Source organism: Peromyscus leucopus, chromosome 8b, assembly GCF_004664715.2.
Source record: "Peromyscus leucopus breed LL Stock chromosome 8b, UCI_PerLeu_2.1, whole genome shotgun sequence".
Taxonomy (NCBI): Eukaryota; Metazoa; Chordata; class Mammalia; order Rodentia; family Cricetidae; genus Peromyscus; species Peromyscus leucopus.
The window spans coordinates 33,227,252-33,253,855 of record NC_051086.1 but is presented as its reverse complement, the minus strand read 5'-3'; the positions used below and the strand labels follow the sequence as shown (position 1 = coordinate 33,253,855).

The following is a 26,604-nucleotide window of genomic DNA, read 5'->3' as shown; positions in this document are numbered from 1 at the left end:
AAGACTACGGGTTACCGGCTGGGAGCTGCTGTGCCGAGGACGCACTCGGCAGACTAGATGGGGGACTCCACCCGCCCTGCACTTGGCTGTCACCTTGAACACCATGTAAAGATCCTCCAGCTCTTCAATGGAGAAGCCGATGTCCCCCGGTATGGCTCGGACCTAGAAGGAAAGATAGAGTGGTGGTACTGGAGGGCCCCAAGTTCTGCTGCAGTACCGACGAGATGCTTGCTCTGCAAGAGTTCTCATGTGGACGGGGCAAAGGTGTGTGTGATCTGCCCTCTGGCTGCCATCAGCGGCCAAGCACATGAAGGTGGGTCCACACGTATGTGCTCACCCTTTGCCTCCACCTGCCAGTCAGTTCCCACTCCCGGGGCCTTTCTCTCCTGAAGAGGGGCTCATTCTCTCCTGAAGGACCCACTGAGGGACACAGGGTGATGGATGGCCACTTAGCTCCAGGCACCCGGAAGGTGTCCTGTAACTTGTCAGTCAGGTCTTTTTTCTTCAGTTAGTCAGGGTCGGTCATGTCTGTTGCTTGTGAGCAAAGGGCCCTGAGCGTTCTATAACCCTGAAGGCAGGGTTGGGAATATGGAGGCCAAGCCAGAGGTCCCTGGCTCCCCATGGACAGAGACCAAGAACAGGTTTAAACAGAGCATGGAGTGGCAGGGACGGTACCCCCTCCAGAGACAAGGACAAGGGCTTCAGGAGCACGCAGTGTGGGCTGGGCGGAGTGGTGGAGAGTCACTGCCCAGGACAGAGGCGACACTCACAGCAAAACCAGCTCGGAAGGACTGAACCCAGAAGGTCCTCGGCCTCAGCACACAACGTGACAAGGGCCTCTCCCTATCCCCCCACACTGGTACCCATGCTGTGGGATTCCAGGCTCACACGGCATCCTGGCTGTGACACTGGCCGTGACACTGCAGGGATAGGGCACGTGTTGACCCCTGCACCCTGCTCAGGGAGGGGTGGGGCTGGAGAGGGTACAGCCACCTACTCAGGTCAGCCCTGCAGCCCCTTCGCCAGTGGTCATACCACGCTCCTCTTGGCTGTGTCTTCCAAGGACTGGATCACCTTCAGCCTCTGTTTAAACCGCATCTGTTCAATGTCGTCAGCCCTCAGGCTGCTGAACTTCTGCAGGCCAAAGGAGAATCCGTGAGACCAAAGGCAGAGGGTGAAGACCCAGCCACACTGGCTTATGCTCACCCCAAACCAAAGGCCCTGGGGAACAGCCTGGCCAGGCTAACCCTGCTGGGAGCTAACCTCATAGGACACTTTCAGAAGGTCAAAGATGTCCACCTCTGCAGGAGGGTCATCTCCACTGGTCAGCAGGGCGTGGAGGTGTGGGATAGGTGGAGAAATGCTCTGTTTGTTGACCACATTGTCCAGATATCTGCAAAGATCAAATGACAGCAGAATAGGCCCATCAGCCACAGGCAAGCCTAGGGCAGAGCTCAGGCCTGGGAATCCTGCAGGAAGGTGCTGGTGTGGCTGTTGGGGCCTCTATTAGGCTGGGAGCTCCCGTCAGGATAGCAGAGAAAATGCCTTGCTGGCTACTCATGCCTGAGCACTAACCCTGAGGACGTCAGGCTGTCTTCTAGTGGCCTGTGGATTGCAGAGCCTACCTAATTTGGGGACAATGTGCTCCCTCTCTGGTCACCAGGGTCTGACCAGGAAGAACTATGCAGTGCACAGTTTCTCCAGGGACAGGGTCTTGCTCTGGCTGGCTAGTCTGGGCCAGCCAGGCCTTCCCACTCTCCTAGGCTCTCTAGGACGAGCCTGACACTCAGGCAGGAGTTCCGACCCAGCCCAGTGGGCATATCCCATCCCTAGTCAGATTCCTACTCCTGAGGAGGGGCTCAATCTCCCCACTGGAGGACATAAGCACGAAATCCGGTCATAGGCAAGAGTCTTCACCATCAGGGACCAAGAGTCACATTAGCTTGAAGGAGGAAGACAACAAGCCCAGCAGTTCTGCGGGGTCCCTCCAGCCCTGGGCTGCTCAACAGGCAGGTCCACTGGCCTCTTCCGTGTGCTCCCAGCTCTCATCACCTTAGGGCACTTTGTCCCACTAGGACAGCTGCCTCCTGCATGCAACCTAGTGGTTGCAGTCTCCCAACCTAGTCTGGCACTTGGAGCACAGCACCGGATGCTGACTGAGGGCCCGGGAGGGGAGGAGCTCTGCTGCCAGCTCCCCGGAAGCAGGGGTAGCCCCCAGCATGGTCACCTTCCCAGCACGGTCATGGCCTCGCCCTCGTCACTGCAGTCCAGCAGCTGGTCCATGTTGGCATCCAGCACGGCCAGGGCCACCTGCAAGATCACCTTGATGCCCTCGTAGAAAAAGCAGTCCACAATGACCACGGCGCTCTCGAAGGGCATGACGCTGAGGAAGAGGGTCAGGAACCAGGACAGCGAGATGCTGGAGATCACGCCCAGCTCCTGCATCTTCTCTGACAGCCGGGGCAGGATGTCTCTGGTGAGCTCTTCAAAGATGCCTTGGTCTACGAGGGCTCCTGAGGGAGGCACAGTAGGCTGACTATGAGCACAACTCCAGGGGCTTCAGCAGACCCCCGGGGTCTGGGGGACAGGGACACTACCTGGTTCCTGTCCAACCTCAACCCTGACAGCTCTGCTTACAGGGAGGGCCAGAAGGGTGTGCACACGTAGAAAACAGAAAAAGCAGCTTGGCCATCATTCTTTCTATAGCTTCTGTACCACTGTGTGAGAGGAAGTATTTGTTCCAATAGACAGTGGTCCCTGGGCATCCATGAGGGTGCTTCTAGCATTCTCTCAGACACCAACATTTCCCGGTGCTTAGAGCAGGGTATACACAGTAGTTTCTCAGAACCTAGGCACACCCTCCTGTACACTGCAAGTTACTTCTGGATGATTCCTAGTATTTACTACAGTGTAGTACTGTAAAAAGCTATTCAGTGTTTATGTAGTGTCTAGAGAAGGACAACCAGGGATGGAGCTGGGCGTGCTCAGTACAGATGGAGTTTCCTCCGTGCATTTCTGGTCAGAGCTTGGCTCAACCCACAGACACAGAACCTGTGGATACAGCAGGCTGACTCTTGGAAAATGCTGACCTCACCCTCCCAGAAACAACAGGAGCAAGCAGTGGTTCTGTCCCCATCCCAATGCTGTGAACACATGCAAAGCTGAAGGAGTCACTGTGACCCTAGACACCGAGCAGCGGAGGACAGCCAAGAGCTACACAGAGATAGGCCGAAATAGAGCAGTAAGCCTATTCCTTCTCACGACACAGCTTTCACTGGAGTGCCTAAGAGTAGCAGCTGGACCACCGGGACACAGGGTAGACCACATCCTCTAGTTCTGGTACTTGACATTTCTATAGCAAAGGGAAAGCTGCATGGAGAGCTGGGCTCTCGTGGCCTCTTAAGATCCCCCGGATGTGGACTGTCCTCTGACTCTCGCTCTGGCCATCTTGGGAGGCCCCTGCAGTCTAGCTGGGAGCTGGGCCTGGAGGCAGAGGGCTGGAAGCCTGCTCTTCCTTCTCTTCTTTCAGGCACGATGATCCCTGTTCAGTTTCTAGTCTGCAAGGGGGGAGCCTGCATGACGGCTGTGAGGTGCCGGGAACTGCCCAGGAGAGAGCCTGCGAGGGGAAGGGCAGCCAACCCACGTGGAGCGCCTGAGCAGGCCGAGGCTCAGGCAAGGGGACTCTGGGGACACTCACCCACGACCCGGGTGTTGTAGTAGTCGGGCAGCATGCGCTCACACAGGGCCACCAGCAGCCAGAAGGCTTCCTCCTCACTGCCGTAGAGCAGCAGCACCGAGGTCACGATGTTCATTGCCTGCCGGGTAGAGACAGTGGGGCGAGTTTGTCTCACGCTGCTGGCCCCAGAGCAAAGTGGTCTGCCCCGTCAAGAAGGCCCAGAGTCCAGCAATAACAGACAGACCTCGACCAACCCTGGGAAATCTGCCAACAAGCCAATTTGCAAGAAATCAATGAGACAGAAACAGCCAGCCAGCTCCGTCAAAGTGGGTCGGAAGACATTAGGAAGACAGAGGCAGTGACATCAGCCACCACTTCCACGGAGTGGGCTGGGTCAAACTGATGTGTGGGGTGTGTAGCCAGGACCCTGTAGTGGGGAGGGGTGTACATACAACATTGGCTGATAACAAAAAGAAGTCTTGAAGAGGGCAGTTATTTTAAAAATGATTTTAGGCCGATCTGCTGGCCTCCATGAATTGGTAACACTGTGCAGAACACTGGTCTTACAGCAACTGAGTTTTAGGAAACTGGTGCCCTTGAAATCCAGGTACAAGCAAAGGCCAACAGAAAGCCATCTGACCTGGCTAGGAAAATCCCACAGATTCAAAGACAAAAGCCACCAGAAATGTAAATCAAAATCTCAGTGAGACAGTACACCCGTGTCTGTAAAACCAGCAGGTGTGAGAAAGGAACCGGACTCTTGTGAACTACTGACTGTAATGTATAGCAGTGCAGCTGCTGTGGGAATATGGACGTTCCTCAGAAGATGAACACAGAACACCATCCAGCCGTCTGACCTCTGGGTTCTCAGCCAGTGACTTGAAGGCAGAGACTGGAACAAGCATTCACACACTGAAGTTCACAGCAGCAGTGCACAATAGTTCAATGTTACAAGTAACCCAAGTGTCCATTAAGAGATGGAGAGAAGCCAGGAGGTGGTGGCGGTACACGCCTTTAATCCCAGCACTCGGGAGGCAGAGCCAGGTGGATCTCTGTGAGTTCAAGGCCAGCCTGGTCTACAGAGTGAGTTCCAGGAAAGGCGCAAAGCTACACAGAGAATCCCTGTCTAGAAAAGAGAGAGAGAGAGAGAGAGAGAGAGAGAGAGAGAGAGAGAGAGAGAGAGAGAGATCATACATAGCCATAGCAGAATACCATCCAGCCTTAAAAAGGAAGAAAATTCTTACTCATCCTGCAGTGTGATGGCTCTTGGGACAGTAGGTGAAAAGTCAGATGCAAAAGGATAAGTGTGTGTTCGGTCTCAAAGAAACCCGGGACAAGTCTCACTCAGTACCTGGGGCTCCTCCTGGCACTTTTAACCCTGTCCCCTACCCTAAACCTCTCTCTCGGGGGATGGGCTTCTGCTTCTCTTCCCCCAGCCTCTGACCCTCTGTAACCTCAGCCATTTGGTCTTGGTGTCCTGGTCCTTGGCTCCCCTTGGTTCCCTCTCTCTCCTTTTCCTCTCTCTCTCCCCCACTCTCTCTCCTCTCACGGCCAGGTTTATTCTGCTGGCCCAGTTCAGTCTGGACCCTTCCAGACGCCTTTGGCTGTGCTCTCCCTCATACCCACAAGAAGCCTTCTCTACCACACACAGGAGCAGTCACGTCCTCCTCCTCTTTTTCATTCGGCATGCTAACATTTGCAGGAGGTACACAGAACAATCAGCTTCGGAGGCAGCAGGGGCAGGGAGCGCAGGGGCAGGGGGGAAGTGGGAGGGAGAAGGTAGTGTTTGACAGGAGAGCTCTTGTGTGGAGAGACGAAATGCTCTTATAGATGGACAGTGGCAATGGCTGCCTGACATGTGTCTATACTTAATGCCACGGAACCACACACTTAATAGTGGCTAAAATGCTGAATTTTGTATTATGTATGCTTTACCATATGTTCAGAAAGAGAAAATTCTGCTCCGTCTCAGACAAGGAACACACAGAGAACAATTTCCTATACGGTAAAGGGCTGAGGTGAACAGTCGCCATTATTTTATTCTTTTAAAAAAGCTACGTGTATGGGTGTCCATGTGTGGGTGTGCCTGGGAGTACAGGGCCTGCGGAGGCAGGAGACAGCCCATCTTCTGGAGTTGTGAGCTGCCTGAGGTGGGTGCTGGAAATTGAACCCAGGTCCTCTAGAAGAGCATCACCGTTAACCTCTCGCTATCTCTACAACCCCTTTTCACACAGGCTAGGAAGCAGGCAAACACACAGAAACCAGTGGCTCACGTAGCTCAGGCTGGCCTCAAACTTTCCATGTAGCAGTGGGTGACTTTGCCTCCTTGCTGGAGACCGTTTTCAGGTTCCCCGTGGCTTTACCCAGCAGGTCTGCACAAAGAGGATGATTGGACCACAGGCCTGAGTGCAGGTATCTAAAATGGTCTGCACTTGGCTGTGCTGGGGGGAGGTCTTTTGTTCCACCCCTTGGCATCTCTATAAGTACCCTGGGGCAGAGAGAGTCGAGGCCCAATGGATTAGGATCCAGGCCCTCTCCAGGCTCTCCTGTATTTTCTGTTTCCCCTGTTTATCCTTCTAACTAATGTTTCCTGCTGCTCCTACTCAAGAGTACTCTGGAGAAATGTGGGGGTGAAGAATGCCCCCCCCACCTCCTGATCCTCTTGCCTTGGTTTCCCAGATGACAGGCATGTGTTACTACCAGGTATTTGTTTTTGAGACAAGGTCTTGCTTTGTAGCCCAGGGTAACTGTGAACTTGTGGCAATCCTCCTGCTTCATCCTCCCAAGTGTGAGGCTTATAGGCACAGGCCATCATGCCTGGCTCAGTTACAGCTCTTCTTCCTCAAGGGTAAGGACCGGGTCTTGTGTGTGTCAGTCCACCACAGACTCAGACCCCCAGCACCTGCCCCTGGGAGGCCGTGGTGGGAGATATTATCCCCGGGGCCCCTGCTAAGTCCCATTACCTGGCAGTAGCCAATAGTAGGGTTTCGGAACGCGTAGGCAGTCAGCACCCTCCGAAGCGCAGCGATCCCAAGCTCGTTCTGGAAAGCGGGGTGCTCAGGCATGGAGCGGTGGAGGTCTCGCTCAATCTCCTCAGTGGCCAAGCTGTATTTCCCCATGGACTTCTCTACGAGCTCAGCATAGTAGCCAGGATGGGTCACCATCTCGTTCCAGGCCCCTGGGGAGACACAGGTGGCAGTTTTCTTTCTCTTCTTTCTCTCAGTACGTGGGCAACAGTGAGGCTGACTGGGGACACAAATGCCCCATGGACGAGAGGGAGCTTTTCCATCAGTTATAAGGTGTGAGGCCAAGCTGCCCTGGTGACTGCTCTGTCTAAGAAACTCAACTGGCCTGTCTTCTAAGGTGCTCCAAGTGGCCAAAGGTATGGATGTTGCCAGAGCTTGTCCCCAGGGAACCCCGCCTGTCAGGGGATGGCCCTGCCTTCAACGGTGATGCTGCCAACTGATGGCATCTGTGCTGGTGCCCGCTGCTCTGTGCCGGGGTCCTTACTCCCAATCCTCCTCTGTCTGGCGGACTGCAGGAGGCTGGCTCAGGGACCAGAGGAACTGGCCTGAGGCGAGTTTTCCTTTGGTGTTACGGATGGACCCCAAGGCCTCATGCAAGCTCGGGACACGCTCACCCGGTGTATCACACACAGAGAACTCTGGGGGCTAAGAGTGGCCAAGCCAAGGCTGGGGGCAATGGGGCCACGCTCACCAGAGAAGAGGAGCCAAAGCTCCCCGCGGAGGCTCTCGGGAATGCCCTTCAGGACCAGCTCCCGAGTTTTGGCGGTTCGGTACATGCACATGCCACGCCCGTACTCAAAGAAGTGGATGCTCCAGGACTCCTCCTTCATCTTCTCCTTGGCCTGAGGGAGGGAATGTGGAGTGTGGAGCTGAAGAGTGTCTCAGTGCTGAGGCATGGGTGGCAGGTCTTCCACCTCTGAGCAAGGCTGGCAGCCTACTATGTAAATTACCTGTGGAGAGCTGCTGCAAACTCAGGTTTCAGAGCCCTCGCGGTAAAAGAGGCCATGAGGACTTAGCCCCCTCCCCCTCCCAGTTCTTCAGCAGTAGAGGGCCCTTCCTGTGAGAGGCCCAGGGTCCCTGAGGAAAAGCACCCCACAACACAGGGCAGGCAGTGTCTGTCCCCAAGCCCTGGGTCCACCTGACTCTGCCCAGTGCAGACCAAGAGAGCATGCTCACCCTGAGGGATGGCGCTGGCCACAAAGGCCTAGCCCAGAGGTGGCTCCAGCCGTCCTCTGAAGTCTCAACTCAGCATGAGCTGAAGCGCCGCTGCGCAAGGCTTACCCCTTTGGCGCCAAGGTCCTCCATGGGTGAGTTTTTCTGGAAGACTTTGAGCAGGCCCTGGGAAGTCGTAGGAACCTCCTGTGTACTGAAACTCGGAGGGCAGCTGAGGGGAGAGGATGGGCTGGTGGGTGGTTCTGGTGCCTCCTGAGGAGCTGGGAGAGACTAGAAAATACCACAAGAGGGTAAAGCGCTTCACTGAGCCACCCGGCGGCCTCTGATGTGCACAACCACCCAGAAAGTGGGACGAAGTGGGGCGAAGGAGCCTCCGAGGGTCAGCGGGGCCCAGTGTGAGGCTGCAGGTGGGGCCCGCATTTCCTCTCTGGCTGCCTGAAACCAGAGCCACCCACGCTAGCCAGCTGGGGCCTGTCACAGGCCACTGGCTCTTCCCCTGCTGCTGCCCAGCTCTTCCTGAACTCGCATCCTGCGGCATTAAGCACGTAGGAGGCTGGCTCCACATTTTGTGTGGGTGCAGGCCAGAGGACAACCTGTGGAAGTCCGCTCTCTCCTTCCACCATGTGGACTCCAAGGATGGAACTCAGGACACCAGGCTTAGCAGCATGCGCTTTAACTGCTGAGCCATCTCACCAGCCCAGAGGGGTTCTTTTAGAAACAGAAAAAATTCACCCTCAAATTCTTATGGAGTTTCAAGGGATTCTGGTTTGCTTGTTTTTTTTTTTTTTTTTTTTTTTTTTTTTTTTTTTTTTTCCTGTGTTGTTTTTTATCCATAGCCCTAGAATATATTAAATTCCATGAGTATGAGTTTTTGGTCTTTTAAAATATTTTTAAATCGCCAGGCTGTGGTGGCGCATGTCTTTAATCCCAGCACTTGGGAGGCAGAGCCAGGTGAATCTCTGTGAGTTCAAGGCCAGCTTGGTCTACAGAGTGAGTTCCAGGACAGGCTCCAAAGCTACACAGAGAAAACCTGTCTCGAAAAACAAAACAAAAAAACAAAAACAAAAAATCTTTAAATTTAATTTTTATTTAATGTGTGTCTGTGGGTGCCTGGAGCTGGAGTTATCGGTAGTTGTGAGCTGCCTGATGGGTGCTGGGTACTAAACTCAGATCCTGTGGAAGAGTTGGGAGTGCTCTTAACAGTAGAGCATACCTCCAGCCCCCCTCCCTTTACTTTTTGAGACAGGGTCTCCCTATGGGGTCATGGCTGTTCTGGAACTTGCTATATGCATCAGGCTAGCCTTGAACTTGTAGTGATCCTCTTGCGTCTGACTTCCAGGTTCTGGGATTACAAACTGGCCGCCATGCTGGGCACGAGAGCGTGAGTTTTCGTCTGACTTGGTCACTGGCCTATTCATGGTGTCTGGAAGGACAGCCGGCACCTAGCAGAAGTGAAGTACCAGGCCGGACGAGTCAATGACCACTCTGGCCCTGTCAGTCCAGGTCTTAAGCCCTGTGAGGGTGGGACAGCGCCATCACCTCCCTTCCTTTCTCTTTGGTGACGCTGGGGACGGAACCTAGGGCCACGTGCATGCTACATCCCTAGTCCTTGGTTTCTCAGACAGGCTCTTATCAGTTCTGGCTGTCTTTGAACTCAGGATCTTCCTATCTCAGCCCATGAAGTGTTAGGATTACAGGGATATGCCACTGTACTTGGCTCAGGGAGTTCTTTGTAGTAGGATTGTTCTGTGCTCTACACAACACAGGTGACGAGAGTCACCCTCCAGCATGGCACCCACGGCATGCACCCACGGCATGGCACCCCAGGGTTGGGCTCAGAGGGGAGCAGACGGCTGCACCTGGAGGCTCTTCCTTTGGCTCTGGCCCTGCGGTTCCCGAGTGGCCTGCTCACCTCTGGGGCTGGGTCCACAACGCTGGCCTTTGTTCCCCCAGTGTTGCCGCCTAGCTGCTTGGACGGTGTTTTCTGGAGGAAGTCAGAGATCCTCTGGACCAGGAAGTCACGGTCTTTCAGGTTGGCAAACAGGAAGGTCATTTTACTCTTGGTGCTGATAGACAGAGGGCTGGGTAGCACGCTGGAGCTGTCAGCTTTCTCGACAATGGTCACCTAAGGCCGCAAGAGAACGTTTTGGGGTGTCTGCATCTTAGGATGCAGAGCTGGGTGTGCTGAACCACAGTGGCCCTGGGGCGCCCTCTCCTGGGCACAGTGCAGGGGGGCACTGGGTGGCCAGCTGGATTCGTTTCCTGCCATGGCCACTTGTGATCTTGAGCAAGATACTTGTGTGTCGAAGTCTGTGTCACAGAAGGGGGAGTGCAATGGCCTTCATGGTCTCTGTGACGACGGCGACAATGTAAAATGTGAATGCTTAGCACAGTTACTGTCCCTACCGGCTTTTCAAGAGACAACCTATTAGCTGTGCCCTCTAAAGCATGTGAGCAGCCCCTCAAGGGCAAGGCTGCCCACAGCCCCTGTACCCAGGGAACACTTGCTGGCAGCTTCTCCCGAGGCTTGGCTCTGACTGCACTGCGTAGAAAGGGAGGCACCGGCCTGAAGACAGGGGGCAGGCTTTCAGGGAGTGGAGCCCGGCTCCAGCAGAGGACAATCAGTAGACACATAGGCTAGGCCTGGTCATGAGGGGTCACTGTTGGCGACAAGAAAGGCTGGGAAGTCACGGGAAGGCTGCTTGCTACTGAGAACGTCTTTGGGGAGCCCTGACTGAGCTGTGACCTGGTCTCATCAGGTAAAGAGGTGGGCAAAAGCCTGGTCAGAGTGCAAGACAACAACAAGAGGTGTGCGTGAGGTGGACTGGAGGAGGCTGCAGAGCTGGAACGGACTGAGAGGAGTGCGGGGTGTCTGTATCTAAATGGGGTTTGGGCAGTATTTATATGTGATGAATAAATAAGTATATGAGTGTGTACACATGCATTCCTATGTATGTGCACATCTGTGGGACATATATGAGTATTTACATGTGTGAAAGTATGTGCAGAGTATATATGTGAATGTGTGGTGGATATATGTGTATGTATAGGAACAGATTTGTATGTCATATATATGGTGTGTGTGTGCATGCACGCGGCATGTGCATGTGTGAGCTGACTGTATGTGTGGCCACATGTACAGCCTGCAGTGTGTGCAGGCCCGAGGTGGCCAGATGGTATACTGAAGGTCCTAAGAGGTCACAAGAGGCAGTTGGGGGTTTTCTGAGCACAGAAGATGCTGGAGGATCCTAGGCAGGGGATCACCACACCTGCTTGTCATTTTCAGTTTTTCTGGCTGTACTGGGAAGAGGATGTGTCCCCTAAGGGATCAGATGTGGTTGGGACTTTCTTGAGGAGACCTGGGGACAACTGTGTCCTAGGTGGTGGCTGCAGAGATGAAGGGATAGACCTTGGAGGGAGTCCTGACAGGACATCACTGGTTAGAATGCAAAACCAGGAGGCAGAACTGGTTAGAATGCAACCTTGGCAGAATCAAGGATGGCTCCGTTTCTGCCCAGGCAATGGATGGCAGAGTGTCAGCAAAGGAAAGGCAAGAAGGATGTGTCGGGGAGCAAAACCCAAGAGCCCACAGGACAAACCACAGAGCTGCCCTGAGGTAAGGGGGCCTATGGGCCACCTGGCTGTGGTGTGGAGCATGGGCCAGCCTCCAACCTGACTGGCTACAGACCTGTGCCCAAGGGCAGCTAGGCCAGAGATGCTCACCTCCCTCAGGGGTATGATGAGGCGGCATGCGTCTTCCTCCTTGCTGGCAAAGCAGATGTAGTTATTGGAGATGAACATCTGGCCGGGGATGTGTAGCTTGTTAAACGGCGTCCACAGGGTGCAGCCTGTGTGGCCGTCCAGCCGCTCATCTTTGGGAAGCCGGAACGTGGCCCTGTAGCACTCATTCTTGGCTCGGGCATCCAGGTCTCTAAGGAAACAAAGTGGGAAGCTGGGGTAAGGCGAGAACTTTCTGTTTCCACACTGGATTCCAGGTCTCTGGGGTTTTCCAGTGAGCAAGTCATGCCTGGGAACTGGAGCTGGAGAAAAGTTTTTTTGTTTTTTTTTTTAAAGACAGGTTTCTCAGCCGGGCGGTGGTGGCGCACGCCTTTAATCCCAGCACTCGGGAGGCAGAGCCAGGCGGATCTCTGTGAGTTCGAGGCCAACCTGGGCTACCAAGTGAGTCCCAGGAAAGGTGCAAAGCTACACAGAGAAACCCTGTCTCGAAAAACCAAAAAAAAAAAAAAAAAAACAGTTCTCTGTATAACAGTCCTGGCTGTTCTGGAACTCACTTTGTAGACCAGGCTGGCCTTGAACTCACAGAGATCCGTCTGCCTCTGCCTCCTGAGTGCTGGGATTAAAAGCATGCGCCACCAATGCCTGACCAAGATATGGTTTTTATACACCCAGCAGGAAGGAGAGAACATAATGTTCCCTTAGGCTGGATGATTTGAAAGGACACCTAGAAGCTCTGCCCCTTGGTACAGCAGGACAGGTAGTTTCGGGAGTTGTCTGTACCCTGCCTGGCTCAGGCCCAGCAAGACATGGGCCCTGCGGCTACTTCCTCACTCAGGGAGAGCTAACTCTTGACACTCAGACAAGATGCCCCAGCAAGGAGCACTGGAGCTAAATCCCAAGTGTCTGCTGGCTCTCGATCAACAGACACGTCGGATGGCCGTGGATGGCGGCCTGGTCTTGCCTGTTCTAGGGTTATGTCCACACAGACACATCTTCCCAGGTCCCAAGAGAGCTACTTATCTGCCTTGAGCTTCTGGCGCCCTAACCAGAGCCGGAGGAGGTACCTAGGCTCACAGTGTGGGACGCTGCCTAAAAAGTTCCAGTACCGCCTTTCTTTCTGATGGTCACCTCGTCGCTCCCGTCAGGACTGTGACATCCTTGCCCAACATCCTGACCTAGAAGGTGCACCCTGAGCCTACACCTGGTGAAGGAGCACAACCTAGGAAGTAACCTCAGTGTTGAGTCCAGAAGCGTTCACCCTGGCTGTGCAGCCCAGGAGGCTTCTGCAACCTCAGCCAAGTGGGTGGGTTTCCTGTGAGGCTAAAACCTGAGGCCCTAACACAGTGACCTGCTGAGCTGGCGCCCTTGATCCATTCTTCAGCCACTCCCATGGGCAGGACGGCAGTGACCTCAGCTCCCCACGGGACTTGTCTCCTTTGCAAGCTCTGGGCCTGCGGACTGACACCCGTCACAGGAATGACGGCTGTGAAATCCCAGCACTCATTCCCCAGAGTCTTCCAGATGCCGCCTCCCGGGAGTCAGCATATTCTGACTAAGGTGGTTTACATTCTGGCTGCACTGCTTCTCGGCTGAGGGGCCTGTCACTCAGCATCCTGATCTGAGACTAAGAAGATGGCGAGACTATTCCCTATAGGAACTTCTCCCTCACGGTGGGATGTGTGGCTCTCCCAACACTACCACGGTCTGTTTGCTGGCTTCCTTCCCAAGTCGTGGGCCTGTGAGGGCACGTGCTGGACACCCGGCAGGGTTAGGGGACCTAGCCCAAGGGGACCATTCTCAAGACTGTGGGACCTCCCCACTCCTCAGGAGGGTGGCGTACCGCTTTAGAGCCGAGATGTTCTTATGCGGCCGGATGGGCCTAGGCAGGGCCTTGTCCTCCAGGAAGCCTTCACTGTCCAGCAGCTGTCGCATGGCCAGGTTGGCCAGCTGTTCCATGAGCTTGAAGGTCTCACCAATGTTAAGGAACATGGAGAAGAACAGCTCCTGGTCTCGTGTGTCCACACGTATGCTCTCGGGGAAGAGCAAAGTGGCATTCTTCTCTAGGCGTGTGACGTCCACCCACTGTACCACCAGGCTCACTGATAACAACAGAGACAAACACACCATCCATGACAAGTGGACAAGGTGAGAACTCCCGCTCGCTTTCAGAACCTCCCCTGGCCTGCTTCCCAAGGACACCATTTACTTCCATCCCTCCATGCATGCCTGCGCCCAGTCATACTAAGATACGTGACCCACAAGGAGGCACAACCCCCCCCCCCACCCCCGTTCATGTTGCTCCAGGCCCAACCTTAGTCAGTGAATGTCTGCCCTGGGTGGATGAGGACAGAAAGGTACATATATGCTGAGAACAAAGACTCTGACCCCAAGGGGCCCCACTGGGGTAGCAGCCAAGTCACAACACGGTAAGACCAGCACAGAGCGGGATTCCAGCCTCCACAGAGAAGGTGACTGGCCGCGGCAGTCTTGACAGGAAAACAGTAAGGGCAGGATGTGGGCATGGAGGGCATGGAGGGCGGTGGGCTCAGGAACGAGCGCTGACACCCGCCAACCGGGTTAGCAGGAGGCTTGGGAGTTCCTTCTGGGGTGACAGCAACAGCGGGAGCTGACATCCCCGCTGGGATTGCGGCTTGCCCCCTGAGGTCAGGGTCTTCTGCAGGGAGGGGCCCTTAGAAGGTGACGGTGGCACGCACCCGAGACTCTACAAGAGCACTTAAGGGAGATGTGCCACCGAGCACGACGCCGGAAATGAAAAGCCGGAGGCCCCAGTTACTGGGAAAGCAACAGTGGGCTGTGGACTGGAGCGCAGGCATTGCCTGGTGCTCTCATCACAGGTAGCTGAGGTGGCACCCGGGTCTGGGGGAGACAAAGTCTCTGGGTGTGGACAGGAAGGAGATGCACCAGGGATGCCGGCACTTTGGAGAGGCAGTGAGCTGAGGGAGGTGAGGGCGGCGGAGGGGGGCTGGGTAGGAGGAGGTGGGGAACGGGACCAAGGTGGTGTGCCCTCCCGCGCCTCACCTTCCTTCCCCAGCAGGAATGAGTAGAAGCACAGGTGGTTGACCGTCAAGTAGAGCCAGCCCTGCCGCGGCACTCGGCCCTTCCAGAAGCTGCAGGAGTAGTAGTTGACCAGCTTCTCGCCCTCTGGCATGCCGAACTGCTTCCGCATCTTTAGCTCCGCCTCCTTAAACTTCCCGGGGTCCTCATCCCCCTGGGGCTGCAGGTTCTTGTTCTCTTCTGCAATGATGCCCTGGAGGGGACAACAGAGCTTGGGCCACTGTGCAGATTGGAGCAGTCCCAGCAAGGAGCAGAGAAGCCAGGAGCCCGGAATCCGGACTTCCCTCTTTAATTAAACAATTTAGGTACAGTGGTGGCGGCGCACGCCTATAATCCCAGCACTTGGGAGGCAGAAGCAGGCGGATCTCTGTGAGTTCAAGGCCAGACTGGTCTACAGAGTGAGTTCTGGGACAGCCTGTCTCCAAACCTCCCCCCCCAATAATTTTTTAAGGGGGGTGTTGGGAGTCTTATATAGGCTAGGCTGACTTCAAACTCTCTCTGTAGCCAAACTCAACCTTCTGTCTTCCTACCCAAAGGCTGAGATTACAGGCATTTGCCACCACACTTGGCTTAGTTGGTGCTGGGATCAAACCCAGGGCCACTGAGCTACATTCCTGGACCTCAGTTTTAGCATATAAAGGAGTGTGTTTCATTATGCCATTTCTTTTTTTAAAGACTTATTTGTGTGTGTGTGTGTGTGTGTGTGTGTGTGTGTGGTTAGGGTTTCTATTGCTACAACAAAACACCATGACCCCAAAGCAAGTTGTGGAGCAAAGGGTTTATTCGACTTACACTTCCTCATCTCTGTCTATGACCAAAGGAAGTCAGGACAGGAACTCAAGCAGGGCAGGAACCTGGAGGCAGGAACTGATGCAGAGGCCATGGAGGGGTGCTGCTTACTGGCTTGCTCAGCCTGCTTTCTTATAGAACCCAGGACCACCAGTCCAGGGATGGCACCACCCACCTGGGCTGGTCCCTCCCCCACTGATCACTAATTAAGAAAATGCACCACAGCTGGATCTCATTGGCGGCATTTCCTCAACTGAGGCCCGTTCCTCTGATGACTCTAGCTTGTGTCAAGCTGACATAAAACCAGCCAGTCCATCTTCCTTCCCTGTCCATTCTCAATATAAGTAAGCCACATTAGAGGACTCGCCTCCTAACAAACTCCCAAGGCTGTTTCTGCCCTTCCCTCTTTCCAATGGGCTCTGCTTTACACTCCTGACATTTCATCTCCCACGTGGTTTGTTGGAGGCTCTCTTTGCCTTGCATGCTGTCTGTTTCTGGGCCCACCACCCTACTCTTCTAGTCTCTTGTTTTTTAAGGAATTAGCTTTGGTCTTAGAATTGCTACTTCCTCTTAGTTTCCTGGTTTCTCCGGAGTTCTGTTTCTAACTCACTCACTGGAACACCTGGCTCACCGAGTCCTTCCTAACATTTAAAAGTCTCTTCTGTGCACTGCCGCCTCGCACCAATTCCAATGTACAGCGTTTCAACCATCATTCTGGTGCTTTTGCTGTTGTGTGTTCACAGGTGTGGGCATGCTTGTGTGTACCTGTGTGCAGGTGTGTGTGTGGGGGGGGGGCAGGAGGCTGCTGCGAGGTGTCTTCCCACCCTATACTTCAAGGCAGGGTCTGTTGCTTGGGCCCAGGACCTCTGACTGGCTGGTCTCAGCAGCCAGCTTGCTCGGGGGAATTGCTGCTTCCACCTTCTGCCGCTGGGATGACAAGCAGGAGCCACGGTCACTCGGCATTTACATGGGTACTGGGGACTTGAACTCCAGTCCCTGTGCGTGCAAGATCAGAGTTTTACCTGCTAAGCTGCTTCCCACCCCCCTGTTCAGTTTTATGTTTCCTAATTTCCACGGGCTATCCCGTGATCCCCACAGGCTGTCTGAGGAACCTCATCCTCATCACAGCGCTATTGTGAGTTGGTGTGGTGGACCCACAGGAGGTGGGACCCGCTGGGTGGTTTTCTGGTCACTGGGGACATGCCTTTAAGAGGATACAGGGAGAGCTGGGCATGGAGGCACTCAGGAGGCAAGGCAGGCAGATGGTTGTGAATCTGAAACTAGTATGGTTCTAGGCTAGCCAGGGTTACATTGTGAGACCCTACCTTTTAAAAACAAACGAGTGTGGGCACCCTCACTGCCCCCTTTCTTCCGTGTCTTGGCTGTGAGTTGAGCAGCTTTGCCCGGTCACACACTTGGACCATGATGTGCCAACACAGGCTAACACGGCAAACCCCACTAGAACTGTGAATAAAAAACCCAACAAAGTGCTTTTAGCTTTACACGCTGATCATCCACGGTCCTTGGTAGTTAACAAAAAGTGAACTAACATCCTCTCTTCTTTGACCTCTGAGTCATTCCAAACGTTAGTGTTCTGCTGATGCGGCCCATCAGGGCTAGCATTCAGGAGAGACTTGATAAGGCTGCTACCTTTACTCCTCCTCCTCCCCAACAGGAGAGTAGCAGCTCGGCTCTGCCTGCTTCCCTGGAGCTGCAAGACAACACAGGTTCTGAACACCAGTGTGTGCAAACAAGAGTTAAGAAACTTGGTCCAATCTGTCCAGGTCTATGGTGTGCTGTATGATGAATGAATTCACAAGGCTTGCTGTGGTGGTCTGAACATATTTGGTCCCCATAAACTCATAGGCTGTGGCACTATTAGGAAGTGTGGCCTTGTTGGAGGAGGTGTGGTCTTGCTAGAGAAGGCTGGAGGACACACGCCTTTAATCTAGACTTTGAGGCTGAAGGGCACACCTTTAATCTAGGGCATACCTTTAATCTGGGCCACACCTTCCAGAGGAAGTGTGTCACTGTGGGGGTGGGCTTTGACATTTCATATAGTCAGGATACCCATGAGTCAGTGGGCTTCCTGTTAGCTGCAGGCCGCAAAAATATATAAAGTAGGAATTCAGATGACTATGACAAAGATGTACCTGGAAGAAGCCAGGGGCCTTCCAGAGGATAAAGCAGAGGCTTACGGAGTCACAGTGATATTGGCTTTTGATTATTAGCTGGTTCCTGCTATGAGTTTCTCGTGTGCTATTGTAGCTTTTCCATCATTCACTGGGCACAATTTCACCTCTCTAATGGAATATTTAGATAGCCTTCTGTGCAATAACGCAGCCAGGATCCCTAATTTCAGGCCTTTCTGTAAGTATCATTATTAGCAGCATCCAGTCAGGACCATCCCTGGATGGACGACAGTATCTTACCTGAGATACCTCACAGATTCTCTAAGAACAGACTAAGCAGCCAGACTTTAAGATGGCCTGGCTGAAGTGCTGATTAAGCTCAACTTTCTCCCTTCCCAAAGTCTTATCTCTAGTTGTAGATCTACCTTTAACTATTAACTCAGAACTAACGGTTTCTTCTTACAGGTCTTAGTGTGCTCAGGCTGCCAGCCACCGAATGCATTCCTCCCCTTTCCAGAAAACGGCAGTAGCCAAGACAGCTTGGACAGATAAGGGACCAAAGGAAAATAAGGCAGTTTTCTTTTCACTTGTCACTGATACACTAACACTTTAACTAACAACCTCCCCCCCCCCCCCCCCCCGCTCCCCCCCAAAACAGGGTTTCTCTGTGTAGCTTTGGAACTTGCTCTGTAGACCAGCCGGGCCTCAACTCAGAGATCTGCCTGGCTCTGCCCCCCAAGTGCTGGAACTGAAGACGTGCGCCGCCACCACACCCAGCAACCTAACCACTTCTTAGAATATAGTTGAGCACATGAAATCCCCCTTGCTCAGATATTAACCGGATTTAGCCCTCAGTTGATTCTATTCCCCATTAGTCACTTCCCTTTTGGGTTGCAGATGGTGGCTGGCAATTACTGCTCTTTTGTGTGGATCTCATTGCCCCTCCTTTTGACCCTGAGGAATTCCAGCCTGGTGACCTTGCCTTAGCCAGAGCATTGCTATTGCATGGGTATATAACTGTAAACCTCAGAGACTTGGGAGGACTAGACAGAGAAGGGAAAAGAGAATGGAAGAACTAGATGGGGAAGAACTGGAGGAAGGAACTAGATGGGGAAGAACTAGACTGAAGGCTAGAAGAGAGAACTAGAGGGACGAGATGGGAGATGAGGAAGAGCCAGATGGGGAAGAGCAAGATGAGGAAGAAAGGAGCTAAGAGAGCAAAACAGAAGCTGTGTGGAGAGAGAACTGACTCAGAAGAATAAAGTGTATGGACTAAAGAGTTTCGTGTACTAGATTCATTTCATATCATCAAAGAGTAGATTATCAGCTGGTTGTAGATTCTTCCCAGACCCTGGGAGAGGACTATCGAGGGGCTGGGCCCCAACAGTCCCCGTTACCTGTTGCCTTCAAGATGTAGGACATTTGGGTATTTCTCCAGGACCACATCTGCCTGCATGCTGCCATGCTCCCCGCCATGATGCACTGACCCTCTGAACTGTAGGCTGCCCCCTCAATCAAATGTTTTCTTTGCAAGGGTTGCCGTGGTCATGGTGTCTCCTCACAGCAATAGTAAACACACTTGCTGAAAGCACTATCAGGCTCTGTGCAGCAAGGGTCCTCCTGGGAATGGGGAATGTCAATGGAGCCCAGGCTGGTCTGGAACTCGCAAGCTTCTACTTGTCTCCCGAGTGTTGGGATCACAGGTGTGTGTTATTATGCTTGGCTTCATAATCATTATTTGGCTATAAAATATTCCATTAAGCAAACCGCACACGACTTAACAACTCCCCTGAAGATAATGCACTTAGCAGAATACGCACTTAGAAAGTTCTGGAAAACGCTAGCAAGATTCTCAGATTGCAGAGGAAGGAAGAGCGCACCCCTCTAACAAGGCTGGGTGCTATGGCTTTCAGTGTTTGGGCTAATTGAGGCTACAGGGAGCATAGATACACATGCTGGTCATTGCATCTTTGACTACAACACGGGCATGCCCCAGAGCTGCTGCATAAATCAGTAAGTGCCTTTTTTGAGGGGGGGGGGAAGCGGGTTGAGACAGGGTTTCTCTGTGTAGCCCTGGCTGTCCTGGAACTCACTCTGTAGACCAGGCTGGCCTCAAACTCACAGAGATCCGCCTGCCTCTGCCTCCCGAGTGCTGGGATTAAAGGCGTGCACCACCACACCTGGCTGGTATGCACCTTTTAACTCTAAGATATTTTATTATTTCATCTGGGTATGGGGGTGTACGCCATGATTCTAGCATTTGGGATCAAAAGTTCAAGGCCAGCCTTAACTTCATTGCAAGTTCAGGGCAAACATGAACTATCTAAGTTTGTGTCTCAAACAAACAAACCAAAAAACAAACAAAATAACACCAGGAAAGCAGGGTATGGTAGTACACGCCTTTAATCCTAGTACTGGGGCAGCAGAGCTAGAGCTCTGAGTTCAAGGTCAGCCTGGTCTACATAGGGACTTTCACACCAACCAAGAATAGGTAGAGACCTTGTTTCAAACAAAAGACCAAGAAAAAAAAAGATTTCCAATGCCTCCTGTTGGCCCAGGCCCTGGCGAACACAACTACCTCTCTGCATATTTGTTCTACATCATCTCAGAAGCAGTACAAACTCCAGGTTAACCTTCAGACCCCAGAGGCCAGCTAAGACACGGGCTCCACATGTGTGGGGGGCAGCTTTCTGCTAGTCTGACAAACACCCAAGACAATCAGTGTAAAAGGAAGGCAGGCTTATTTTTATTTGGCCTGATGGATCCAGAATTTTCAGTCCATGGCTGCATCACCTTGTTGCTTTGAGCCTGTGATGGCAAGTACACCATGGCGGAGAGCGTACAGCCGAAGAGGCCTGTCCACTTTGCGATGACCAAGAAGCAAAGAACGTAGAAGGGACCAGGGTTCCAATACCCCCATTCAAGGGCACATCTCCATCCGCCTAATTGCCTTCCGTGAGTTCCCACCTCCTACATCTTCCAATAAGACGAGGCTGAGAAACAAAAGTTAACCCACAGCCTTGGGGGACACTCAAGATCCCATTGGAACAATGGAAAATCACTTCCACGGCCCTTTCAACCATCAGAGAATGAGAGGACACCTCAGTTTCTGTCTTGTGAAATGGAACAAAGCCTGCACCAGGTTGTCTAACGATGAGACAGCTCTCCGTTCTTGGAATCTGCAGGGCACTGGTTCTAGGACCCCCAGAGGCACCTGAATCTTTGTATGTTCAAATTTCTTCTATAAAAGGGCAGGGTTTGCATGCAGCCTGTGCCCACCTCCTGCATGCTTCAGCTCATCTTACAGCATGCAGAGCAGCAGGAACGCTCCACTCTGCTGTATTGCTTAGGGGAGACTGACAACAGAAGTCTTTTTATGTCCAGCACAGATGTAATTCTTTCCCCCAAGTATTTTTGACTCACAGCAGAACCCGTAGAAGCACAGCCCACAGGTACGGAGCATCAACTGCGCTCGGCCACTCCCACCCCGCAACAACGGGAGCCTTACGTGTATCTTGCCCTTGACGAAGGTGGTGATGTCTTCCTCGCTGTCGAAGATGGAGAGCGTCTGGAGCAAGTTGTTTTCCAGCCATTCCCAGTGTTTGGTGATCTCTTTGCGGGAAGAACCTAGTTCAGTAAGGGCAGATGAAATCATGAGGTCTCAAGACTCAAAGCGGAGAGGTGGGCCCCGAGCTCTCTACTGGAGGGACCACGGTCTTCAATACAGACGAACCATCCCTGCTTAAACTTCCTATTACAACAGAGGCCACACACACAGAAAGCCGGAACTACAGAGCTCTTCCTCCCCCAGCACCCAGGGGGACATCCGGCTCTGCATCCCTGTCCTTCTAGAGACAATCTACATGGCTGCAAGCTTGTGAACTCGGCAAGCTTCTTTGTCCAGTTGACACATGGTTACTGCCCACCTAGTCGTCATCTCCTGCTGGCCTCCCCCACCCCCCATGTCTGTCTGAGCACCGCAGGTCCACAGGAAGTAGGCAGCCTTGGAGAAGGTAGCTTTGTGCTGCTCCCAAAGGCTGACGGTCTGCTCCTACCAAGGGTTTAGAAGAGCAGCCCCAGGAGGCAAAGCAAACACTTAACCTGGAAAAACCTTTCAGAATGGATGGCTATGAGGATGGGAGGAGGGAGCATCCTATATTCTCAGCTGTGCCAGGGCAGAGCACTCCATGGACCTTGGCAGGAAAAGCAATCATGCCCACACACTATGGCCTATGAACGAGAGGTGTTCTGGGAAAATGCTTCCTACTGAGCCACACCCCCAGCCCCGAAGAAGACACCCTTTTCTAACTGGCAACACTCCGGTAGCAGCTGAGCAGTGACCCTGACCCGTCCCTGGGCAGGCCTGGTGGCCCCGCCCCCTCCCACCCACAGCCTGGCTCAGCCCTCTGTGGGCGGCCTGGATGGCCTTTGTTAGGGATGGTTTGTTTGCTTCTTATTCAAGTAGCTCACTGACCAGACAAGCATGGAGCCTCTCCCTTGATGGCCTCTGGGAGGACGCCCACGTGAGCTGAAGTACTAGATAACGTAGTGAGTCACCGGGAGAACTGTCTCCCTGCAAGTCCCTTCAGCCCCCAGTTTCCTTTCCTGGTTTGCCTTTGTATTTCTCTTGTGGCCTCCTCCTCCTGGTGCAAGAAGACCAGGGTCTGGTTGGTAGAAATGGATTTCTTTCTGCCTTTTTCTGTTTTTGGCCAAGAACCCACATTCAAATTTAGAAGTTAAATTGACATATGATGCAACTCTCGGTATCCTTTCTTTCTTTCTTTCTTTCTCTCTCTCTCTCTCTCTCTCTCTCTCTCTCTCTCTCTCTCTCTCTCTCTCTTTCTTTTTTTTTTTTTTTTTTTGGTTTTTCGAGACAGGGTTTCTCTGTGTAGCCCTGGCTGTCGTGGAACTAGTTCTGTAGACCAGGTTGGCTTGAACTCAGAGATCCACCTACCTCTGCCTCCCGAGTGCTGAGATTAAAGGCGTGCGCCGCCACCACCGCCCGGTTCATTTTTTAAAAAAAAACTTAAGACTTATTTTATTTTGGTTTTTCAAGACAGGGTTTCCTTGTGTAGCCCTGGCTGTCCTGGAACTCACTCTGTAGACTGCCTGACTCTGCCTCCTAAGTGCTGGGATTAAAGGCATGTTGCCACCACTGCCCAGGTTTATTTTATGTGCATAAATGTTTTGCCTGCATGTATGTGTACCGCTTGTATGCCCTCAGAGGTTAGAAGAGGGGGTTGAATCTCCTGGAACTGGAGTTTTAGACGGCTGTGAGCCAGCACGTGGGTGCTGGGAATCAAACCAGGGTCCTCTGCAAGAGCAGCAGGTGCTCTAACCCCTGAGCCATCTCTCCACGCAGCCCCCCCCAAGGTTCATTGTTTCTTTTTTACAAACATTCCCAGCAACCTTAGGTAGATGAAACTGCCACTCTGTCTGTCTGCATCTGTTTGCATTTTAACTATAAATGTTTACATATACATTTAGTTAAAGGAAATTCACTCATTTGGTGTTAAGGACACAAACCACACCACCTCTGTCAGGTGCTGGGGATAAAAAGAATGCAGTGGCTAATTAGATTATTGAGTGTCACCCCTGTTTTCGGAACTGTCCCCGGCTCTCACTTCACTTCTCCTAGGACCCCTGAGAGATGCCTCACTGTGTCAAGTCGAGGCACAGAGAATCTCACCCAGCAAGCCCAGGCTGACTGGCCTCGCCCACTCTCCTCCTCAGGAGTTCACATCTGACATCTGTCGGGGGCACACTTCGGTTAAGAGCAGTGGGACGGCCAGGTCAAGCCCCGAGGAGTAGGAAGAGTGGGTGTGTGGGTCTGAGGAATCTGGGGAGGTGGCGTCTGGGTGAGTACTCAACAGAGAAGGGACACTGCCCAGAAGCCAGCAGAGGGCCGCTGGGAAACCACAGGCTCTGCAGGTGTGTGGCTTGTCTGAATACCAGGGCCCAGCTGGGGAGGAGTCTGGGAATGGAGGTGGGCAGATTCTGGCCATCCTGAATGCCAAGGGGAGAGACTGGTGTTCAATGGGCAGGTTCCAGCAGGACATCTGGGGGGCTGCTTCTGAGACAGACCCCAGACAGTGGGTGAGGGACCCAGGTGAGGCCAGGGCAGAGATGGCATCTGGTGGGAGAGGAAAGAGAAAGGGGTACGTGTGAACCAAGGACTAGGGTTCTGCAGTGTGGCCAGGACTTTTCTCAGCATCACCGTACTGAAGGGCTGCCATCCCTCCCCAGTCTCCTCTTCCCGACTCTGCTGCTGTCCTTGGTGCCATGGCCTTTTTCCGTATGCTCCCTGAGAAAGGACACACTGAGGCAGAGATGACACTCGTCAAGGCCCGTGTTAAGTAACCTGCTGGGTGGGAAGACGGCTCAGTGGGTAAGAGCTCGAGGTATGCAAGCTGAATGGCCTGAGTTTGATCCCCTGAACCCATGCAAAGAGCTGGATTGGATGGCATGCATCTGTAATCCTAGCACTCCTTCAGAGAGACGGGAGGCAGAGATAGGACAATTACCCGGGAGCTCCTGGGCCAGCGGGTATGGTGTACACAGCATGTGTTCACACACGTGTATGAAACACACACTAAATTACTTTTCTGAAAAAGTAACTCGTCTCCCTGTGACCAAGGCACTTAAGTTTCCCAGACCCCGCTTGGGTGGAACACAGCCTCCAGGGAACCACTATCTCCTGAAGGTAATCCTTGTGGCCTCCTGATACCCACTGTGGGTCTGAAAGTCAGGAGATCCGGAGTCTTGCCGGGTTCCTCCACTTGGCCTTGGGCACACTGACCTCTCCACTTCACACTGTCCACTTGCTCACGCAGACACAGGTCACTGCTGTTCAGGGTGCCAGGAAGCAGGGAATACAGTCATACCTGGGGCGGAGGCACTTTTAATCCCTTGATCCTCTAACCTCCACCCTGAAGCTGGGATCCAATTTCGAGGGCTACACACTTTCCCTTCCTGTGCCGAGGCTTCAACCCAGGGTCTCACACACGCTAGGCAAATGCTGGACCACTGACCCACACTTCTAGTTCTTTATGCTTCATTTACTTACTTATTTAGAGACAGGGTTTCTCTGTATAGTTCTGGATGTCCTGGAACTCGCTCTGTAGACCAGGCTGGCCTCGAACTCAGAGATCCACCTGCCTCTGCCTTCTGAGTACTGGGATTAAAGGGTATGCCACTACTGCCTGGCTTTTATTTTTTGAAACAAGGTTTCAAGTTGCTGGCCTTGAACTTGCTACAGGACCAAGGATGACGGAATTCCTGATCCTCCTTCCTGAACCTCTCAAGCGCTGGGATTATAGGTGTGCACCACCTTATGTGGTGCTAGGGACCAAATGCAGGGATTCGTGATGCTAGACAAGCACTCCACCAAGCTACACCCTTAGCTCTTATTTATTTATTTTAAGATAGAGGCTTGCTAAATCGCTCACACTGGTCTCAAATTCATGATCCTCATACCCGAGCCTAAGATTATAGGCAGGTACCATCACAGCTGGCTGAGGTCCACAAACTTTATAGACCTGTTATCTTTTCCCAGGCCATCAAGGAATACTGGGATCCTACAAGATGGGTAATAGCATGGCTTGTAACCAGAGAGGTATCTGCTGATACAGGAGCAGGTGTCTGGGGCCTGAACTGCCAGTCTGTGTAATGCTAGACAGGTTACTTGACTGCTCTGGACCATGGTTTTTCTCATCTTCAGAACAGAGAGGACTGAAGTACCTGTGAGGAGGTTCAGGTGAGTGCTTGCCACTCAGGAGGTGATGTCTCAACACGGGAGCCACTTCAGAATGACTGGCCCACACTGACCGTCCTGAACAGGCGTAGCTGGGCTCACCTCATCTGACCTGAACGCAGCAGCTACAGCAGACTCCCATCACTCACAGTGGATATATGCCACAAGTCCCCCAAATGCTGAATTAGAGACTACGCAACCATCAGCCCAGGCTAAAGGCAAGATGAAGATCTCAATGTTTCACCACCCCACCAATACACGACTTTCTCTCAGGTGTTTTTCTATTTGAAGATGCTTTGCACTGAACCGGATGGATAGCACCAGGTTCCGCTCCTGAGCAAGCGTCTCCGAGGTTCTCTTTCTGTGAGGGGCACCCCAATCCTCTGCAAGCTTCTCTAAGGTTCTCTTTCTGTGAGGGGCACCCCAATTTTCAGGCTTCGTTAAGGCTCTCTGTGAGGGGCACCCCAATCTTCTACAGGCTTCTCTAAGGCTCTCTTTCTGTGAGGGGCACCCCAATCCTCTACAGGCTTCTCTAAGGCTCTCTTTCTGTGAGGGGCACTCCAATCTTCTGCAAGCTTCTCCAAGGTTCTTTCTGAGAGGGGCACCCCACAGAGGAGGTCACTGCTCTAGCACTCTCCATGGGGCTCACCCTCATCAGCGAAATCAACACAAAGCAAAAAGCTGGGAAAACACGTCACCCCACAGAGTGAAAGGATCTTGTTTCCAATAGAGGGCCAAAATGTGAAGGCCGAGAGCTGCCCTGACCCCCGTCAGGTGAGGACCCAGGCCATCAATGAGCCAGATTTCTTACCACACATGTAAGAGTATTAAAATGGTAGTTGTGTCAACGAGGAGGCCACACGTGAATACAAGTAAGAAATGGAATCTGAAAACGCTGAATCTTCAAACTATGAGGCCCAACTTATCTCCCTTGAGACAAGATGGAAGAGAAAACATGGTGAGTCCAAGCCTAAGCCCCCAGGAGCTCCTCTGAATGGTAGACATCATCCCACAAGAATGCAGGTTTCCTGTCCCCTCCCTCCCAGTGTGAACCCATGACTCAGGGCACTTACCACATGCCACCGTCCAATAGACCTGTGAGTCCTGGGTCTGGTGCAGGATGCGGTAAGGGGCCACACGGGCGCTGGAGTCCAGGACCACATCCAGGGTGCCCACGAGAAGACCTGTGGGCAGGGCAGAGGGAGGTGGAAGGTGAGAGCCCTGGAGGCCAGGCCTGGCCTA

The 26,604-nt window shown here is 53.0% G+C and overlaps 1 protein-coding gene across 2 annotated transcripts in view; it reads right to left on the bottom strand.

Moving 5' to 3' along the window:
* Positions 1 to 26,604, bottom strand: part of Tbc1d9b (TBC1 domain family member 9B) — a 41,648-nt gene that overhangs the window by 10,270 nt on the left and 4,774 nt on the right. For both annotated transcript variants that reach the window (XM_028854996.2, XM_028854997.2), the window contains exons 2-15: positions 26,436 to 26,546; positions 21,118 to 21,236; positions 14,653 to 14,881; positions 13,454 to 13,712; positions 11,599 to 11,806; positions 9,788 to 10,000; positions 7,984 to 8,145; positions 7,394 to 7,544; positions 6,640 to 6,854; positions 3,698 to 3,815; positions 2,228 to 2,513; positions 1,264 to 1,393; positions 1,036 to 1,134; positions 94 to 162 (exon numbers count right to left, since the gene is read on the bottom strand). In XM_028854996.2, the coding sequence (XP_028710829.1) occupies positions 94 to 162; positions 1,036 to 1,134; positions 1,264 to 1,393; positions 2,228 to 2,513; positions 3,698 to 3,815; positions 6,640 to 6,854; positions 7,394 to 7,544; positions 7,984 to 8,145; positions 9,788 to 10,000; positions 11,599 to 11,806; positions 13,454 to 13,712; positions 14,653 to 14,881; positions 21,118 to 21,236; positions 26,436 to 26,546 (2,369 nt within the window). The remainder of the gene's footprint in view (positions 1 to 93; positions 163 to 1,035; positions 1,135 to 1,263; positions 1,394 to 2,227; positions 2,514 to 3,697; positions 3,816 to 6,639; positions 6,855 to 7,393; positions 7,545 to 7,983; positions 8,146 to 9,787; positions 10,001 to 11,598; positions 11,807 to 13,453; positions 13,713 to 14,652; positions 14,882 to 21,117; positions 21,237 to 26,435; positions 26,547 to 26,604) is intronic.